At 41.6% G+C, this 22,186-nt stretch overlaps 1 protein-coding gene across 1 annotated transcript in view; it reads left to right on the top strand.

Annotated features, from left to right (window-relative positions):
* Positions 1-4,315, top strand: part of SLC25A46 (solute carrier family 25 member 46) — a 28,775-nt gene extending 24,460 nt beyond the window's left edge. Inside the window, exon 8 of the mRNA XM_018049982.1 lies at positions 386-4,315. Within this exon, the coding sequence (XP_017905471.1) occupies positions 386-964 (579 nt within the window). The 3' untranslated portion in view covers positions 965-4,315. The remainder of the gene's footprint in view (positions 1-385) is intronic.

The following is a 22,186-nucleotide window of genomic DNA, read 5'->3' as shown; positions in this document are numbered from 1 at the left end:
CCAGCAAGTCCACCCTGGAGCCAGGGGTAAAGCCACGCTTCCCATCCAAGCCCTGTGCCTCCTCCTGTAGGGTAGTCGATCCTTTTCAGGATGAGTCCTGGGGAGCTTCTTGAGGCTGGGACACCTGGTGTGCCCCCGCCACGTCTCTTCCCCATCTCCCCTCCCCAGGTGGAATAGCTCCCAACTTCACTGCTGTTCTGTGAAATTTCATTTGAAAAAACAATCCAGTGCCTAGATAACATTTGACATTTGCAAACCCTCGATGCTTCTCCCCTTTAGTCAGAACACTAATTTGAAAGGGATTTAAAGGGACCTAAAAAGAATCCTCCTCTGTGGTGGAAGAAGCAGATGATGACTTTTACTCTTTTCCCCCTTTTCATCGCAGAGTGAGATAATCCGAGACGGTGCGGGGATTCTGGAGTGTGTGAAGGAGGGAATTGGCAGAGTGATCGGCCTGGGCGTGCCTCACAGCAAGCGCCTGCTGCCGCTCCTGTCCTTGGTCTTCCCCACGGTGCTGCATGGGGTTCTCCATTACGTCATCAGCTCGGTCGTCCAGAAGGTCGTCCTGCTCGTCCTGAAGAGAAAGGCCTATGACAGCCACCTTGCCGAGAGCGCCAGCCCGGTGCAGAGCATGCTGGATGCCTACTTTCCAGAGCTCATCGCCAACTTCGTGGCCAGCCTCTGCTCTGATGTCACGCTCTACCCGCTGGAGACGGTTCTGCACCGCCTGCACGTGCAGGGAACACGCACGATCATCGACAACACAGACCTGGGCTACGAGGTGCTTCCGATTAACACGCAGTACGAGGGCATGAGAGACTGCGTCAGCACCATACGGCAGGAGGAGGGCGCGCTCGGCTTCTACAAGGGGTTCGGTGCTGTGGTCGTCCAGTACACGCTGCACGCGGCCGTGCTGCAGATTACCAAGATCATTTACTCCACGCTTCTTCAGAACAGTGCTTGAGACTCAGAGCCCTGGTTAGTCTGAAACACGTCCTCGGGAAACTTTATTATGAAATTATGAAGGACAAAAGTGAAAAACGGGGGGTTCAAAATGGATAAGAGCTGAAACTGGCAGGTACAGCCCACGATGATTATATTGACTCTCCACTTTTTAAAAAAGGCATAGATACATATTTTGGATTCAGAGTATTCCAAATTTGTAAACTCAGTGAAAACACTTGTATGAATTAAATTCTAGCTAGGATAGCACTAATGCCGAACTAAAAGGAATCTTGGGAAGAAGCAAATATTTGTCAGCAAACTGAAAACCAAATTTCAGAGCTGAATTTATTTCATCTGACTTTAATATTTATTACACGTTTATTTCACCTTATGGATTGATATTGGTATGTTATTCTTAACACAGCGTATAGTAGCAGGAGGTCATAGTTTACCTTTAAGCAAATTATGTTGTCAGTGATAAAGACAAGAAGGATTCGATTTGGCAGTCTGTAAACAGAAGCTGAGAGTTAAATCACACTGTCCCTGTAGAACGTCAGTGGCCGTTCATTTACTATTATGACGCCATTTGTATGCATGCACATAACTTGGAATTTCCTTCATCCCTACATGTTTTCCACTCTTAGATCAGCTTACTGTGAAAATGAAGTTAGGTGCTTTCTGCTTGAACATCAGGACAAAGTGTTAAAAGCCAAGGTACCCAGAAGATTAAAGGCAGACAGCGTGCTTGTCCGTGTCAAACCCACCGCTTCAGTGCCATCTACTTACACGTTTATAAAGTTAGAGTTGCTTACTGAGTTTTATGAATCATCAGACTGTTTTTAGAGCCACTGTTATTAACAGAAACAGAAAATAATCATGACGACGATTCCTATTTCCACATTTACAAATTGTGTACTAAAGGGAATGTCACTTGCCTTTCATTTCTGAATGACCTGTCTTAGAGAAGTCACAATTAAAATTTACCCGAGAATTTGTGCCTCATGCCTTTCATAGAGTCATCATTAAATAATGGATTTAATTTTTATTTTCTTCTAGTTTTTGTTCATAGTTGTATTCTCCAAACTAGATATACATAAAGGGAAATGCAGATTTATCACCCTTTATTGAAACTTGTTTGGATGAATACTGATGAAAAAGAGAAACTTTAAAGGAAGTTTTTCCTTGCTTTTTATGGGTGAGGAAAAGAATTTCAACAAATAATAAGCAAAAATGTTGGTAATCAGTTTAATAAAAAAAATTCTGTCTGTTCCTAAATTGAATTTGGTGGGTGAGGCTCTTTGTATAGTGAAATAATGTGCATTTGATTGATCCATTTAGCAAGCGGGAGTATGGTGACTGCACTGATGTTGTCCAACCTAGAATGCATACCAGCTGAGGTCTATTTTACTTACGGAATGTCAGTGAAATGGTTACATTTTGTGATTAATAATGTTGAAACCAAAAGATGATATCCAAAAAGTATCAAGCAGTATATATGTGGCAGATCTCTCAACTATCATGTGAATGTGTTTTGTATTTTTTTTTGATGACTAAAGCACACAGGTTTTCCATTTTCCTGTTCCACCAAGAGGGGGGAAATAAAATTAAACATAAGTTATATACTTTGAGATAATGATTTGTCTAATTTGCAGCATATAAATTGTTTTCATTGCTGTTGAATTACTAAGTAAATTTTTAGATGTTTATAATATGTCCAACTTCTGAAAACCTTTCATTTTTATTATAATCAAAGATGGTTTCAGAAAAGAGTAAACTTCTGAAAATTATAGGTTTTAGAAAATTTATAGAAAAGAATCTGAATGGAATCAAGTATCTACTAGTGAAAATCTAGGATCCTTTATCTACCTAAAAACTAGATAGTTCAAGATTATTTTACGGATGTTATCATGATTCAGTTATATAGTACTGTCTCATTATGGAATCATTATAAGACTGATAGGCTGAACCACACACAGTAGGTTGGTCTTATTTTCTCTTTGGAGAAAGAGTACAACTTTATATTAAAACTAAAGTTGAAATGTGGCAAGTAAAATACTTTTTAAAATTTTTTATTACCATTCCAAATTAGTTGAAATATAAAAAGAAATCTTTAAAATTGAAGCACTTAAATGTTGGTCAAATATGTTTAGCTGAATTTAGAAAGGGATAAGCAAAGTAAACATTAGACATGCTCTTGCCTTTTTAAAGATTGCTCTGTTTCTTTAGGTGCCAAAGTCAAATACCCATAGGCTATGGTTCTTAATATGATAACACCTGAGGATACCATTTTTAATTCAGTGTGATTAATAGTATCATGAGTAATATTCTGTTAAAAATATTTCACAGTCCCAATGGTCCCCTTACATAAGCTAGGTTTCGCTGTGGAGCTGAAGTGTGATACACTTGCCTTACGTTGTTGGGTTTCTTAAGTCGTATAGTCTGAAAGCCATGGAATTAAAAACAAACATCTGGTTCATATTACTTAACTGTGTTAAGTGAGCTTATGAACCAGTTTACTAAATCTGTTTCTAAATCTCTTTCCTTTGAGGGACTCTAAGGTTTCTTGTGAAATAATCTCCAGGTGTAAATAATGTAAGTCTTTAAACTCCAGCACTAGATGTTATGAGTCAAAACAAACTAATTCCAAAATGACTATGGACTGTGGGGTTTGATAGTATTTTCAGAAATAAAACTGAGAGGCAAGAGGTCTTGCTCATTTTTGCAAGGTATGCTCGCCTGTTCACAGCTGTCTTTTCAGCACTGGGCTTGTTAAAACCGCACAAAACATTCGCTTAACTGACTGGGTACAGATACTTCAGTCTTTCCATGTATTCATACATCTGCTCAGGAAACAACACACTGCTTGGATATTTGTTTTTTCAACTGACATTGTGGAGGACATTTGCCCTTAGTTTGCTTTCCAGATCTTATGGGGAAAAAGTGAATAATCTGCCAGCTCTTGGAAAGATAGGTTTTAATTCGTTATTTTCAGTAATACATATGGAAATAAAATCCCATTGGTAACAACTCACATTGCACTAGAGTTTAAGTGATACTTAACGTCGGCATTTCTGGTTTCTCTCCTGCAAGTAGTTGCACATTTCTCTCCTTTTCTCTCTCCTATAAACTGGATATGTAATGCCTTTCTTTTGAGTGACTGAGTATCATTGATATGCTTCCAAGTTGTATAATTGAGTAACAAAAACTTGTGATTTGACAATGAATCTTACGCAGTATACCTCAGCTAGAAGAGGTATTTGGTCTGTGTGTTTTTTTCTTTTTTAAAGTTGTTTTTGTCTCACTGGTATTTTAAATGTTTTCAGCAAATTGTGTAATATGAAAAGGTTAAATAAAACGTTGAAATAAAATACCAATTTTCTCTTACTCATGCTAGAAAACTACTAAGTCTGGTGGTGAGGAGGTTCAGAATATGTCCCCCCAAAATATGTGATGCTGGCATATTATTTTGAATTAAAGGTACTTGAGGGACAGCTGGTGCAAAAGGATACTCAGACCCTTCCTTGTTCCGCTGAAAGCAAGTTGCTCGTGTGAGTTACCCCGCCTGCACCGGAAGAGGGCGCTTAGGGGTGAGGAAGCTGTATGAATGAACCTGTCACTTCATCTTTCACCACCCCTGCCACAGACGGCTCTGCCTGCCAATTATTCATAAGTTGTTTCGTCTAAAAATTTTAAAAGCTTTCAACTCTGGTTCCCTCCTCTAAGGCTCATTGTATGGGGCTCCTGCACATTTGAACACTTTTCTCCTGTTAATCTGTCTCATGTCAACTGAGTCATGAGACCAGCCAAAGACCTAGAAGGGGAGGTTGTGCTACACCTACAGTCAGCGGTAAAAGGAGTTACACTTCTGTAGGTACGAACGAAGATCAAGAAGAGGATCTGTGTAAAGTTAGGCATTTTTGCCCATTGTTTAAAAAGTCATTCTGATGTCTATGATGTGTGTAAAACAAATACACTTCTTACATAAAATTGCCTATGTGTGGTCTTTGGTTCTAACAGAGACCCATATTTCATCCTTAGAGCTATCCTCAGGCAATTTTCTGAGTCGTGCTGTTTAGGGAGGAAATAGATACAGGTGGTGGGCATTGCTTGAAAATACTAAAATAATCAGAAAAACCAGCAGCTACCAAGAGCTAAGAATTCACTGAAACGTGAGAAATCCTGCTAAGACACAGAGAAACAGTCAGGGAGATGGTTTCTTTGCAAAGTTTGGGCATTTGCAAGTGGTTATGTACACGAGGGAATTTAGAAAGCCACTTACATGCCCAGGAAAGGACACATGCTCAGAAAAACACTGAGAAGACCCTTAGATTTCACTCCTGGATGATCTAAAAACTCAGTACAAGCAGGAAGTGAAAGCTGAGGCAAAATTGTAAAGAGCTTGGGCTAAGGATTAAAGGGTTACCCCAATACAGAACCAAACTAAATACAAAGCCAGAAATCAAACCTAGGTCTGATGGTCTAGTTCAGTGTCCTACCATAACAGGCCCTCTCAGAGTTAGGCAGGAGTAGATGGTCTAATAATATCTGCCCTTTAGGAAAAGAGTAATGACTAACATTTACTGAGCGCTCAGTATCACAGCCTGATCATTAAGAACTCAAATGCACTATCTTACATATTCCCTACAGTAACCATACGAGTGAAGTGGTTACGGGTAGTATCTGCACTTTATAAACGAAGGAACTGAAGCTGGCAGTTTTAAGCTTTGCCTAAGATCATTTCCTTACAGCAAACTTCAGTCTTAAATTGAAGAAAGTGGGGAAAACCACTAGGCCCTTCAGGTCTGACCTAAATCAAATCCCTTAGGATTATATAGTGGAAGTGAGAAATAGATTCAAGGGACTAGATCTGATAGAGTGCCTGAAGAACTATGGACGGAGGTTCATGATTGTACAGGAGGCAGGGATCAAGACCATCCAAGAAACAGAAATGCAAAAAGGCGAGATGGCTGTCTGAGGAGGACTTACAAATAGCTGTGAATTGAAGAGAAGTGAAAGGCAAAGGAGAAAAGGAAAGATATACCCATCTGAATGCAGAGTTCCAAAGAATAGCAAGGAGAGATAAGAAAGCCTTCCTCAGTGATCAATGCAGAGAAATAGAGGAAAACGAATGGGAAAGACTAGAGATCTTTTCAAGAAAATTAGAGATTTCATGCAAAGATGGGCACAATGAAAGGACAGAAACAGTAAGGACCTAACAAGCAGAAGATATTAAGAAAAGGTGGCAAGAATACACAGAAGAACTGTTCAAAAAAGATTTTCACAACCCAGATAATCATGATGGTGTGATCACTCACCTAGAGCCAGACATCCTGGAACGTGAGGTCAAGTGGGCCTTAGGAAGCATCACTATGAACAAAACTAGTGGAGGTGATGGAATTCCAGTGGAGCTATTTCAAATCTTGAAAGATGATGCTGTGAAAGTGCTGCACTCAACATGTCAGCAAATTTGGAAATCTCAGACATGACTGAGCGGCTTCCCTTTCAATTTTCACTTTCATGCACTGGAGAAGGAAATGGCAACCCACTCCAATGTTCTTGCCTGCAGAATCCCAGGGATGGGGGAGCCTGGTGGGGTGCTGTCTATGGGGTCGCCCAGAGTCGAACACTACTGAAGCGATTTAGCAGCAGCAGCAGCAGTGGCCACAGGACTGGAAAAGGTCAGTTTTCATTTCAACCCCAAAGAAAGGCAATGCCAAAGAATGTTCAAACTACTGCACAATTGCACTCATCTCACACACTAGTTAAGTAATGCTCGAAGTTCTCCAAGCCAGGCTTCAGCAATACGTGAACCGAGAACTTCCAGATGTTCAAGCTGGTTTAGAAGAGGCAGAGGAACCAGAGATCAAATTGCCAACATCTGTTGGATCAAAGTAAAAGCAAGAGAGTTCCAGAAAAACATCTGCTTCATTGACTATGCTAAGGCCTTTGACTGTAGATCACAACAAACTGTGGAAAATTCTTAAAGAGATGGGAATACAAGACCACCTTACCTGCCTCCTGGGAAACCTGTATGCAGGTCAAGAAGCAACAGTTAGAACTGGACATGGGACAACAGACTGATTCAAAATTGGGAAAGGAGTCCGTCAAGGCTGTATATTGTCACCCTGCTTATTTAACTTCTATGCAGAGTACATCATGAGAAACACTGGACTGGAAGAAACACAAGCTGGAATCAAGATTGCCAGGAGAAATATCAATAACCTCAGATATGCAGGTGACACCACCCTTATGGCAGAAAGTGAAGAAGAACTAAAGAGCCTCTTGATGAAAGTGAAAGAGGAGAGTGGAAAAGCTGGCTTAATGCTCAACATTCAGAAAACTAAGATCATGGCATCTGGTCCCATCATTTCATGGGAAATAAGATGGGAAAACAATGGAAACAGTGACAGACTTTATTTTTGGGGCTCCAAAATTACTGTAGACAGTGGCTAAATCCATGAAATTAAAAGATGTTTGCTCCTTGGAAGAAAATCTATGAAAAACCTCGACAGCATATTAAAAACAGAGATATTACTTTGCCAACAAAGGTCCATCTAGTCAAGGCTATGTTTTATCTAGTAGTCATGTATGGATGTGAGAATTGGACTATAAAGAAAGCTGAATGCCAAAGAATGGATGCTTTTGAACTGTGGTGTTGGAGAAGACTCTTGAGAGTCCCTTGCACTGCAAGGAGATCCAACCAGTCCATCCTAAAGGAGATCAGTCCTGGGTGTTCATTGGAAGGACTGATGTTGAAGCTGAAGCTCCAATACTATGGCCACATGATGCAAAGAGCTGACTCACTGGAAAAGACCCTGATGCTGGGAAACATTGAAGGCGGGAGGAGAAGGAGACAACAGAGGATGAGATGGTTGGATGGCCTCACCGACTCAATGGACGTGGGTTTGAGTAAACTGCAGGAGTTGGTGATGGACAGGGAGGCCTGGCGTGCCGCAGTCAATAGGTCTCAAAGAGTCGGACACTACTGAGAGAGTGAACAACAGCTGAGACCATTAGGCTAGCATAAGCAGCATAGCTCAGATGTTATTGATACCTCACTCAGTCCTGGAAATGGCAACCCACTGCAGTGTTCTTGCCTGGAGAATCCCAGGGATGGGGGAGCCTGGTGGGCTGCCGTCTATGGGGTGGCAGAGAGTCGGACACGACTGACGCGACTTAGCAGCAGCAGCAGCAGTCCTGGGCTGGTCACCAGAGCAAAGTTTGCCTTGCTTTGAATAATTCTCAGTCTAATCTGTGCTGGGGTCTACAATGGAAGGCTCCCAAGAGCTCTTTGCTGGGTCTTCCACCATCCTCACCTTTCCCCTCCCTTCTCCAGGATGAAAACAACTTTCTTCTTTTTGTCTGAGCTTTCATAGCCAGCCTCTTAATTCTTTCTTATAGGGTATGAACTTTCTAGCTTATAGTTACCTGTGAACCTCTCTTAAATTCTCTAATTTTACACTAGAGATCATACTTTCTCCCCAGTCCCACTACACAGAGACATAATAAATTACGTAGGCACAATAGACATTACACGCGTTCATGAATGTTGTAACTCAGGTACCTAATCTTGTCTATATATTTTGAAACTTACTCTCTCTTAGCTTAGAATGTCAACACTGAGCGTGACCTTTGGAAATCATCTCAACTCGACCTCTCATTTCACAAATTTATAAACCCAGTCCTGGAGACGTTTGGTGATTTTCCTAAGGTCACAGGAAAACAGAGCCGGTGCCGCAGCCCGCATCACCAGGCCCGTCACCTGCCAGGCTTGTCAGCTTCTCCGGCACCGCCCTCCGCTTAGCTTCACTCCCCGCTGACTCGCTCCTTCCTCGCTCCCTCTGTGCTAACACCACCTGAGACTCAGAGCTCCACGGCCCTTGGTAGACCCTACTTCCTTTTACTCATACACTCCTTATTTCATTTGTTAGCTGTTTTTGCTCCAACTTTTGCCTTCCTCACTGATTTCAATTTCTAATCTTGTCCTTAGGATTCTTCTGACCCTTTTCTTTGGCTTTATTATTATCAGCACTTCTTTTTTGGGCTCGAGGTCTTAGCTCCCCAACCAGGGACCAAACCGGGGCCCCTGCAGTGGAAGCAAGGAGCCCTAAGCACTGCACCTCCAGGGAAGTCCCCGGGTTTCCCTTTTTGTGTCCAGGACACACAATCCACCAGCACTGTTTCCACCGACTTCCCGATGTTTCTGTGTGGCCCTCGTTTGTTCTCTGAACTCCAGACCCACATCTATTTCATACATATTGGCACTTGCATTTCCTGTTTCTGCAAATGTAATCAACTGAGAGCTAAATTCAGTATTTTTTTGCAAACTGGCTCTCTGTTTTCAATAATGTTAACAATTCGCAGTCATATGCAATCAATCTGAAACCTTTAGCTTCTTCCTAGATATTTCATAGTCAATCAATTATTAAAGCCTATCGAGAAGAATAAGCCTTGGAGCCTGAAAAACTGGCTCCAAGCCTGGCTTTGAACTACGGTGCCATGGTATATAATGCACTCTCTGAGCCTCAGTTTCCTTGCCTGTGAAACGAGGGAAGATGTACCTCCCTGAAGGCTAAATGAAGCAGTGTCTGTAAATAACCTGAAATACAGCAAGGCTTCCCCTCTCCAATCTCCTTTCTATCCCTGGAGTTTTCTTCACTGTCTCACATGTGTGTAGCAAGCTTTCCTTACAGCCTCACATTTGAAGAATTCTACAGACGATGAGTAGAGAAGGCAATGGCACCCCACTCCAGTGGGGTGGAAAATCCCATGGACGGAGGAGCCTGGTGGGTTGCAGTCCATGGGATTGGAAGAGTCGGACACGACTGAGTGACTTCACCTTCACTTTGCACTTTCATGCATTGGAGAAGGAAATGGCAACCCACTCCAGTATTCTTGCCTGGAGAACCCCAGGGACAGAGGAGCCTGGTGGGCTGCCATCTATGGGGTTGCACAGAGTCGGACACGACTGAAGTGACTTAGCAGCAGCAGCAAGTCCTCCGAGCATGTTTTTATTGGGTAACTACCCTGACCCAGGACTGGAGAGAGGCTGAGACACCGTCACGCACAAAGGACTTTCAGCAAGGCTCTCTCAGGCTGATCCTGCCCTTCCTGAAGTCTCACAGAAATGTTGTTCAGTCGCTAAGTTCTTTGCAAACCCATGGACTGTAGCACACCAGGACCCTCTGTCCTGCACGGTCTTCCAGAGTTTGTTCAAATTCCCGTCCATTGAGGCAGGGACGCTGTCTCGCTGTGATGTCGTCTCCCTTTGGCGCCCCTTATCCCTTTGCCTTCAATCTTTCCCAGCATCTCAGACATCACCCCCTTTACTTTCTCTCTGGCAGGTATCATGGGTTTCTTATTTAATGACTATGTCTATTATGGTTTTGACAAGACTGTAACCTCCACTGAAATAATGGCTAATTTTTGCTGAGGGTTGGATGTATACCAAACACTGTGTTAAATGCTTTACAAATCTGATTTATAAATTTTACAAGTGTTATCTCATCTAGTCTTTCCTGAGACCCCATGAGGGTTATCCTCCCCATTTTATTTTCTATGTTATTAAATCATTATTATGGTAATATAATTTAATAACAATTATAGCAATATAACTATTCATAATATATGAATATGCTATATATTATCATATCATTTTCAGTAGGAGAAAGTTGAAGCTTAAAAATACCCATAAGTTGGCCAAAGTCACACGTCTGTCAAGCACTTGAGGTGTCAGAAGCTCTGACCGACTCATTACAGACCCCTGGCTCTCTTTGCCTCCCAAACATCTCAAGCAAGAGGCAGAGTCACTGCTCCGTCCCACTCCAGCACCTAGCATGCCTCTCAGCACACAGAAGTGCTCAAAAACACCAGCTGCACAAGCTACTACAAGCTCGTAGCTTGTGAAGATCATAATTTTATAGGGTAGAAAAGGCCTTTTGATAATCAAATTCTCAAATCTAGAAAGTGAGTTCAGAACTCCCACAACTGTCCTTGAACCCAGCCCTGGGGCTAAGGCCCATGCCCAGGTCTACCTTGATGAATGGCTCACAGCCTCAGAACAAACCTAGACTTTTAAGACTGCTTAGAGAATCTCTGTACCCCACATGAACTCTCCTGAGATCTACTGAAACTATTCGTAAGCAGAAACATAACATGTGCTAAACAAAGCCCATTTCTGGCTGTTGCAAAATCTTATTCGCCTTATCTAAACTGTTGAGAGAGGAAAACTTTCCATGACCTCCTTTGACACCAGTGCTCAGGGAAAATATGTGTTTGAAATAGCAACTTCTTTGATTACTGGTTTAGTCACAGGATTCCTGCCTCCAACAATGGAAGCAGAGGGCCCAAGTACATTTTATTTCTTTAAAAAGACTATGATCTGCCGCAGCTACTGAGCAGATACTTCTTTGGACTGGCTGAAGTACTTCTGAGCCAAGCAGAAAAGAAAGATCTGTGGCCTAGGAAAGATACTTGGCAGAATTGAGCCTTGAATAAAAAAGGAGGCCCATTCTCTGTTACAACGTCTGCCAAAATAGCTACTGAAAAATCCACAACACTGACATCATTCCTGACCTGCTGTAAATCAAGAGGAAGACCTTTTCAACATGGGTCACCACATCAAACAAATAACTCTTGCACACCAGCAGAGCATTGGAGAATTCACCTCGATTCTGATGCTATTCACCTGGAAATAGCATCCCATGCCACAGGTCACCCTCCCCACAAGCCCCCACAAGCCCACCCTCTGCACCATATACACCTGCACTGTAGACGCCCGTCCAAAAGCCAAGGTTGGTGCCTGCTTTGCTCACTGATCATCAACAGGTGGGGTGCCTGGGACCTCCTCCTTGGGTTGGGTTAATTTGCTGGAGCAGCTCAAAGAGCACAGAGAGCTGGTCTACCTCCTGGATCACTGCTTTACCATAAAAGGACGTAGCTCAGAAGCAGACAGATGGAGAAGGTGCAGAGGGCAAAGTGTGTGGAAGGGGCACGGAGCGCCTGTACTTTCTCCGAGGACACTGCTCTCCCAGCACCTCTGTGTTCAACAGCCTGGACACTCTCTGAATCCTGTCCTTTTGAGTTGTATGGAGGGTTTATATCAAATGAGTCCTGCCTGATTAAATCGTTGGCCATTGGCAACTGATTCAACTCTTAACCCATCTCCTCTCCCCAGAGGTGAGGGGGCAGGACTACAAGTTCCAATCCTCCCATCACATGGCAGGGGCTCGTGGCAGCCAGACCCCATTCTTAGGCGGGCTCCAAAAGTCACCTCATTAACAGCACAAGACACCTTAAAGCCTCTCATACCTTAGGAAATTCCAGGGGTTTTAGGAACTCTACGCCAGGAACAGCGATGAGGACCAAACACATATTTATTATAAATCACAATATTATAGATGGTAAGTACAAAGGTTTTGTTAAGTAACTTTGGATATAGCATTTTCTTGAATGAGATTCAAGCTAAATTATACTCTTTCCAAAGACAACAAAAAGACTCTGTTCATGATGGCTTTGTAAAATATCTAATCCCAATTAAAACTGGAATGTTTACAGGGACATATATCTATGTAGATAGTATAGCCAGAGAGGGCAAACTTTGATAAAGCTGCTGATTTCTGCTTTTTTATGGAAATATATACCTTGAAAAGATAACATAAAAGATAAACTAGAGACTGGGAGGAAATATTTACAAATATATATCAAATTAAGAACTTACATTTGAAATATACAAAGAACTCTTGAAAATCAATAATAAGAAAACACACAACTGAATTAAAAAGTGGGCAAGAGGTCTGGAGACACCCAGACATCTCAGAATCAACATAGTAAATATGAACATAGTACCAAGGCAATCTACAGATTCACTGCAATTCTTCAAATTACCAATAACTTTTTCACAAAATTGGAACATAAATTTACAATTTGTATGGAAAATATACTCAATAGCCAAAGTAATCTCGCGAAAGAAAAACAGAGCTGGAGGAATCAGGCGCCCTGATTTCAAGCTATACTACAAAGCTGCAATAACCAAACGTATGGTATTGGCACAAAGACCGGCTCTAGGTGAGTGATCACACCATTGTGATTATCTGGGTTGTGAAGATATTTTCTGTACAGTTCTTCTGTGCATTCTTGCACCTCTTCTTAATATTTTCTGGTTCTGTTAGGTCCATAATATTTCTGTCCTTTATCGAGCCCATCTTTGCATGGAATGTTCTTGAAGAGATCTCTAGTCTTACCCATTCTGTTGTTTTCCTCTATTTCTTTGCATTGATCACTGAGGTTGGCTTTCTTATCTCTCTTTGCTATTCTTTGGAACTCTGCATTCAGATGGGTATATCGTTCCTTTTCTCCTTTGCCTTTCACTTCTCTTCTTTTCACAGCTTTTTGTAAGGCCTCCTCAGACAACCATTTTGCCTTTTTGCAGTTCTTTTTCTTGGGGATGGTCTTGATCTCTGTCTCCTGTACAATGTCACAAACCTCTGTCCATAGCTCATCAGGCATTCTATCAGATCTAGTCCCTTAAATCTATTTCTCACTTCATTGAATAATTGTAAGGGATTTGATTGAGGTCATACCTGAATGGTATAGCAGTTTTCCCTACTTTCTTCAATTTCAGTCTGAATTTGGCAATAAAGAGTTCATGATCTGAGCCACAGTCAGCTCCTCGTCTTGTTTTTGATGAGTGTATAGAGCTTCTCCATCTTTGGCTGCAAAGAATATAATCAATCTGATTTCGGTATTGACCATCTGGTGATGTCCATGTGTAGAGTCTTCTCTTGTGTTGTTGGAAGAGGGTGTTTGCCATGACCAGTGCATTGTCTTGGCAAAAAACTCTATTAGTCTTTGCCCTGCTTCATTCTGCATTCCAAGGCCAAATTTGCCTGTTACTCCAGGTGTTTCTTGACTTCCTACTTTTGCATTCCAGTCCCCTATAATGAAAAGGACATCTTTTTTGGGTGTTAGTTCTAAAAGGTCTTATAGGTCTTCATAGAACCGTTCAGCTTTAGCTTCTTCAGCATTACCGGTTGGGCATAGACTTGGATTACTGTAATATGGAATGGTTTGCCTTGGAAATGAACAGAGATCATTCTGTCATTTTTGAGATTGCATCCAAGTACTTCATTTTGGACTCTTTTGTTGACCATGATGGCTACTCCATTTCTTCTGAGGGATTCCTGCCCACAGTAGTAGATAAAATGGTCATCGGAGCTAAATTCACCCATTCCAGTCCATTTTAGTTCTCTGATTCCTAGAATGTCGACATTCACTCTTGCCATCTCTTGTTTGACCACTTCCAATTTGCCTTGATTCATGGACCTAACATTCCCAGTTCCTATGCAACATTGCTCTTTATAGCATCAGACCTTGCTTCTATCACCAGTCACATCCACAACCTGTTTTTTTTTGTTTGTTTGTTTGTTTGTTTTTTTGCTTTGGCTCCATCTCTTAATTCTTTCTGGAGTTATTTCTCCATTCTTCTTCAGTAGTATACTGGGCACCTACTGACCTGGGGAGTTCATCTTTCACTGTCCTATCTTTTTGCCTTTTCATACTGTTCATGGGGTTCTCAAGGCAAGAATCCTGAAGTCCCTTCTCCAGTGGACTACATTTTGTCAGAACTCTCCATCATGACCCATCTGCCTTGGGTGGCCCTGTTTCAATAAGTTAGACAAGGCTGTGGGCCATGTGATCAGATTGGTTAGTTTTCTGTGACTGTGGTTTTCCTCAGCCTTACTCAGTGATCAATGCAAAGATATAGAGGAAAAAAAACAGAACTGGAAAGACTAGAGATCTCTTCAAGAAAACGAGAAATACCAAGGGAACATTTCATGCAAAGATGGCCACAATAAAAGACAGAAATTGTATGGACCTAACAGAAGCAGAAGATATTAAGAGGTGGCAAGAATACACAGAAGAACTGTACAACAAAGATCTTCATGACTGAGATAATCACGATGGCATGATCTCTCACCTGGAGCCAGACATCCTGGAATGTGAAGTCAAGTGGGCCTTAGAAAGCATCGTTACAAACAAAGCTAGTGGAGGTGATGGAATTCCAGTTGAGCTATTTCAAATCCTAAAAGATGATGCTGTGAAAGTGCTACACTCAATATACCAGCAAAATTTGAAAACTCAGTAGTGGTGACATGACTAGAAAAGGTCAGTTTTCATTCCAATCCCAAAGAAAGGCAATGCAAAAGAATGCTCAAACTACCACACAATTGCACTCCTCTCACACACTAGCAAAGTAATGCTCAAAATTCTCTAAGCCAGGCTGCAACAGTACATGAACTGTGAACTTCCATATGTTCAAGCTTGATTTTGAAAAGGCAGAGGAACCAGAGATCAAATTGCCAACATCCACTGGATCATGGAAAAAGCAAGAGAGTTCCAGAAAAACATCTATTTCTGCTTTATTGACTATACCAAAGCCTTTGATTGTGTGAATCGCAATGAACTGTGGAAAATTCTTAAAGAGATGAGAATACCAGACCAGCTGACCTGCCTCTTGAGAAACCTGTATGCAAGTCAGGAAGCAACAGTTAGAACTGGACATGGAGCAACAGACTGGTTCCAGATAAGAAAAGGAGTACATCAAGGCTGTATATTGTCACCCTGCTTATTTAACTTCTATGCAGAGTACATCATGAGAAACGCTGGGCTGGAAGAAGCACAAGCTGGAATCAAGATTGCCGGGAGAAATATCAATAACCTCAGATATGCGGATGACACCACCCTTATGGCAGAAAGTGAAGAGGAGCTAAAAAGCCTCTTGATGAAAGTGAGAGAGGAGAGTGAAAAAGTTGGCTTAAAGCTCAACATTCAGATAATTAAGATCATGGCATCTGGTCCCATCACTTCATGGCAAATAGATGGGTGAACTGTGGTTGGAGTGTCAGACTTTATTTTGGGGGCTCCAGAATCACTGCAGATGGTGACTAAATCCATGAAATTAAAAGATTCTTGCTCTTTGGAAGAAAAGCTATGACCAACCTAGATAGCATATTCAAAAGCAGAGACATTACTTTGCCACCAAAGGTCCATCTAGTCAAGGCTATGGTTTTTCCAGTGGTCATGTATGGATGTGAGAGTTGGACTGTGAAGAAAGCTGAGAGCCAAAGAATTGATGCTTTTGAACTGTGGTGTTAGAGAAGACTCCTCAGAGTCCCTTGGACTGCAAGGAGATCAACCAGTCCATTCTAAAGGAAATCAGACCTGAATATTCATTGGAAGGACTGATGCTGAAGCTGAAACTCCAATACTTTGGCCACCTGATGTGAACAACTGACTGACTGGAAAAGACCCTGATGCTGGGAAAAATTGAAGGTGGGAGGAGAAGGGGATGACAGAAGTTGAGATGGTTGGATGGTCTCACTGACTCAATGGACATGAGTTTGGGTAAGCCTCAGGAGTTGGTGATGGACAAGGAGGCCTGGCGTGCTACAGTCCATGGGGTCGCAAAGAGTCAGACATGACTGAGTGACTGAAGTGACTGACTGACTGTACTAGTTCAAGGACAGAAATATAGATGAATGGTGTAAAATAGAAGGACCAGAGATAAACCCTTGCACCTGCGGTCACCTAATCTATGACAAAGGAGGCAAGAATATACAATGGAGAGAAGAAAGCCTCTTCAGTAAGTGGTCCTGGGAGATGAACGGCACCATTGTCCTACATGTGGACAGCTGCACGTAAAAGAATGAAATTAGAACACTTCTAACACCACACACAACAATCAAGTCAAAATGGATTAAAGACCTAAATGTAACACCAGATACTATCAAACTCTTGGAAGAATATATAGGAAAATCACTCGTTAACATAAACCACAGCAAGATCTTCTTTGACCCACCTCCTAGAATAATGAAAATTAAAAAAACAAAAATAAACAAGTGGAACCAAATTAAACTTAAAAGCTTTCTCACAGTAAAAGAAATCATAAACAAGATGAAAACACAACCCTCAAAATGAGAGAAAATATTTGCAAATGCAGCAACAGATAAAGGATTAATCTCCAAAATATACAAACAGCTCATGGAGCTTAACATCAGAAAAACAATCCAATACAAAAATGAGCAAAAGACCTAAACAGACATTTCTCCAAAGAGGAAATACAATGGCCAAGAGACATATGAAAAGATGCTCAACATCGGTAATTATCAGAGAAATGCAAATCAAAAGTGCAAAGTACCTCACACTACTTCATACACACTACTACTTCAGAGACACCACCCTTATGGCAGAAACTGAACAGGAACCAAAGAGCTTGATGAAACTGAAAGAGGAGAGTGAAAAAACTACTTTAAAACTCAGCATTCAAAACACTAAGATCATGGCCTCTGGTCCCATCACCTCATGGGAAATAGACGGGAAACAATGGAAACCATGACAGGCTTTATTTTCTTGGCTCCAGAATCCCTGCAGACGGTGACTGCAGCCCTGAAATTAAAAGACGCCTGCTCCTTGGAAGGAAAGCTTTGACCAACCTAGACAGCACATTAAAAAAAGACATTACTTTGCTGACAAAGGTCCATATAGTCAAAGCTATGGTTTTTCCAGTAGTCATGAACGGATGTGAGAGTTGGACTATAAAGAAAGCTCAGCACTGAAGAGCTGATGCTTTGGATTGCGGTGTTGAGGAAGACTCTTGAGAGTCCCTTGGAGGGGAGATCCAATCAGTCCATCCTGAAGGAGATCAGTCCTGAATATTCATTGGAAGGACTGATGTTGAAACTCCAATCCTTTGGCCACCTGATGCGAAGAACTAACTCATTGGAAAAGACCCTGATGCTGGGAAAGATTTAAGGCAGGAGGAGAAGGGCACGATGGAGTATGAGATGGCCGGATGGCATCACTGACGCGATGGACATGAGTTTGAGCAAGCTCCAGGAGATGGTGATGGACAGGGAAGCCTGGTGTGCTGCAGTCCGTGGGGTCATAAAGAGCCGGACACGACTGAGAGACTGAGCTGAGCTGACCTCACACTGGCCAGAATGGCCATCTTTAAAAGTCTACACACAGGGATCACCAAACTTCCCTGGTGGTTCAGTGGCTAAGACTCTGACTCGCAGTGCAAGGGGCCCAAGTTCAGTCCCTGGTCATGGAACCAGACTCCACTTTCTGCAACTAAGAGTTGACATGCCAGAACAGAAGATCCTGCGTGCTGCAACTAAGATAAATAAATAAAACAAATATTTTAACTAAATATTTAAATAATAAATATTTTAAAAAAGAATCTATAAACAACAAACGCTGGAAAGGGTGTGGAGAAAAGGGAACCCTCTTAAACTGTTGGTGGGAATGTAAATTGGTACAGCTACTGTGGAGAACAGAAGTTCCTTAAATTATGAAACACAGAACTAGCATATGATTCAGCAAGTCTACTACTGGGCATATTTGTACGTATATGTATACATGGCTGATTCACATTGCTGTGCAGCAGAAACTAGCACAACATTGTAAAGCAATTATATTTGAATAATAAATAATAAAGAAATAAATTATATTTGAATTATATTTTATTACAAAGAACCTTCAAACAAAGGTTTTGAAAAATCACACTAAGGTACATTTCCCAAACATGAGGAACAGCAATATTAAAAAGGGTGACAGCTTCTTTTGGCTAAATACTGCAGAAACAGACACGCTCATGCATTTCTGGTGGAAATAAAACAGTTGCAACTGTTTTGGAGGAGAATTTGGCAACACCTAACAAAAAACTAAATATACATTTACTATGTAGATCAGCAATCCCATATCTAGTAATTTCCTGCAAAGATACTTCTGTCACAAAATGAAAACATATATATTCATGATTGCTTGTTGATAATTATATTAAAAGTCACCAAATGCTTCTACCAAGGAATGTGCTTGAGTAAACTATGGCATGTCTTTATGACCTCTATACAGCTGTGAAACAGAGAATGATAAAGTTCTCCACCTGCTGTGATTCTCACATACATTATCATAACAGCTCAGTTGTGAAAGGAAAGGACAGTGAACATGCAGAAGCAGAAAAAGAGAAACTGCTTGCTGTTACGATGATTTGAGATATGCCTCTTCCGCTGCTTCACAAAGAGCTCAGGCTCTGCTTGCTCTGTGTCCAGGCTTCTGTGGGTGCCTCCAGGTACTGAGCCAATTTCCTATCCTGCCTCCTCCGGGGAGACTCACATGGGAACAGTCTCGATATTTTCACTGCTTCTCAAGCATCTCCCTGGAAATTAGGAAATTGAAGGGCATTAACTGGTTCTCATTAATGATTAGAGGGAAGGAAATAATCAACTCAATCTTTATTTCTTTATCTATAGCCAGCTTCTGCGGAAAGAAATATCTATTAAGTTTCTCCAGAATTATCTATAAAGTGTTTTATAAAGAAGTCCAACAGAAGGGATCCCTCTTACACTGTTGTGTGCTTAACTGCTCCATCATGTCTGACTCTTTGTGACCCCGTAGACTGTAGCCCTTCAGGCTCCTCTGTCCATGGAATTCTCCAGGCAAGAATACTGGAGTGGGTTGCCAGGCCCTCCCCCAGGGGGATCTTCCCAACGCAGAGATCAAACCCAGAGCTCCCGCACTGCAGGTGGATTCTTTAGCGATGGAGCCACAAGGGAAGCCCAAGAATCCGGAGTGGGTGGGCTGTCCCTTCTCCAGAGCATCTTCCTGACCCAGGAATTGAACCAGGGTCTACTGCATTGCAGGTGGATTCTTTACCAGCTGAGCTACCTGGGAAGCCCCCTTACACTGTTAGTGGGAATATAAATTGGTACAGCCACTGTGGAAAATAGTATGGAGGTTACTTAAAAAACTAAAAATAAAAGCGTTACCTACAATTCCACTCCTGGGCATATATCTGGAGAAAACTATAATTCAAAAAGACACATACAACCCAATTTCATTTCAGTTCTATTAACAATAGTCAAGATCTGCTGCTGCTGCTGCTGCTGCTGCTAAGTCCACTTCCAGTCGGTGTCCCGACCCTGGTGCGACCCCATAGATGGGCAGCCCCACCAGGCTCCCCCGTCCCTGGGGGATTCTCCAGGCCAAGAACACTGGAATGGGTCAGCCATTTCCTTCTCCAATCGCATGAAAGTGCAAAGTGAAAGTGAAGTTGCCTCAGTCTGTGTCCGAACTCTTCGCGACCCCATAGACTGCAGCCCACCAGGCTCCTCTGTCCATGGGATTTTCCAGGCAAGAGTACTGGAGCGGGGTGCCATTGCCTTCTCCAGATATAAACTACTATGTATAAAACAAACAGTAAGATCCTACTATATGGCACAGGGAACTATATTCAATATCTTGAAATAACCTATAATTAATCACTTTGCTGGACACCAGAAACTTACACATTGTAAATCAACCCCACTTCAATTTTTAAAAAAGAGACAATTCCAACAGAGAATTCCTGAATTCAACATCTCATATAAATTACATACCAATATTCATATATCTATATATATATATGATATCTATACCATATATCTACCTATACAATAATCTTCTTTGATGTATAAGTGACTTATGAGGATATTTTCCCCAAAGACAGTTCTTACCCCAAGCTTCTGTCAGCTCTTAAAATGAACACTTTGGGGTTTTGTTTCATATAAACGCAGTACATACAAGCTTGTATCAAATAGAAATATCCATTTCCTCTTGGTTGTCCTGCTATTCAGAATGTGAGATAAGGTCCAACAGAGCTGGGAAGTAATGAACCATGTGTATAATTGCATGAACAAAATAAGGTTCTGTATGGGTTATTCAACTTTCAGAGAAATGAGAAGAAAATTATTTAATCAGAGACACATTCTGTTACAAATCTATGGCATATCACGAACATGCCCTAATGGGAGATGACAAAAAAGTACCATGGCAGTGGATGCACACTTTTATTAAGACGTTTCTCCCAAAGATAACATCAGTTTCATTGTCAGGGTTTAAGCTGTTGGAACAGACTAAGAATAATCAGATGTTTTTGGTAAGGAAACATGTCAGAATCACATTCAGATCTAATTAGACTTTAAAAGCTTTTGCACGGCCAAAGAAACCACCAACAAAATGAAAAGACAGCCCTGAACAGGAGAAGATATTTGCTAATGATCTAATCGATGCAATGTTAATATCTAGAATATGCATACAGCTAGTATAATTCGGCATCAGAAGTACAAATTACTCAATTAAAAATGGACAGAAGAATAGAATAGACATTTTTTCAAAGAAGACATGCAGACGGCCAACAGGTACATGAAAAAATGCTCAACATGACTAATTATCAGGGAAACTCAAATTAAACCACGGTGAAATATCACCTCACACCTGTCAGAATGGCTGTTCTCAAAAAGAATACAAATAACAAATGTTGGGGAGGATTTAGGAAAAAGGGAGTTTGTACACTGTTGGTGGGAGTGCCCACTGAGGCAGCCACTGTGGAAATTCATATGCAATTTTTCAAAAACCTGAAAATAGAACTATGTATGACTCGGAAATTTTACTCCTGGGTATACATCTGAAGAAAATGAAAACAATAATTCAAAAAAATGCATGCACACCAACGTTGACAGCAGCATTGCTGACAATCGCCAAGATATGGAAACCACCCAAGTGCCCATTAGCAGACGAACGGGCAGAGAAGCTTTAAAAGATACACAGCAAGCTACGACTGAGCCACTAAAAGACTGGAATTTTGCCATTTGCAACACGGATTGCCTTGGAGGATCTTACGCTAATGAGATAAGTCTCTCCCACTCCAGCTGGGGGAAGCCAGCTACTGTACCATAAGGCCATGGAGGGGAAAGGACCTTATACTGAGAAACTGGGTTATCTGGTCGGCAGGTGCAGAGGATCCAGGGCCTACTCATGACTATGTGAGAGAATCTAGAACCAGATCCTTTAACTCTGGCCAAACACTGTCATGCACGCAGCCCTGTCTGGGAGCCAGCCTGTGGCTTCCCAAGACATCCTGAGCCAGAACCACCAGGTAACCGGCTCCTTAATGCCCGACACTCAGAAATTATGTGAGATAATAATGGGGGTGGTTTTATCCAACTGCTAAGCTTTGTGATGGTTTGTTACATAGCAATGACTAACTCATATCTTTAGTTAGTGATTTTGCAGTACCTTGATGGAGAGTCTGCACTGATCAAGAAAGAAGGATAAAATGAAGTTATTTATGGCCAATCAAAAAAAGAAAAAAGCTAGTATCTGATGACTACGGTGTCTTTTCACATTAAGCACCAAGCTT

This window comes from Capra hircus, chromosome 7 (assembly GCF_001704415.2).
Source record: "Capra hircus breed San Clemente chromosome 7, ASM170441v1, whole genome shotgun sequence".
Lineage (NCBI taxonomy): Eukaryota > Metazoa > Chordata > Mammalia > Artiodactyla > Bovidae > Capra > Capra hircus.
Note: the sequence above shows the minus strand (reverse complement) of the source record. Positions and strands in the feature narration are given on the sequence as shown.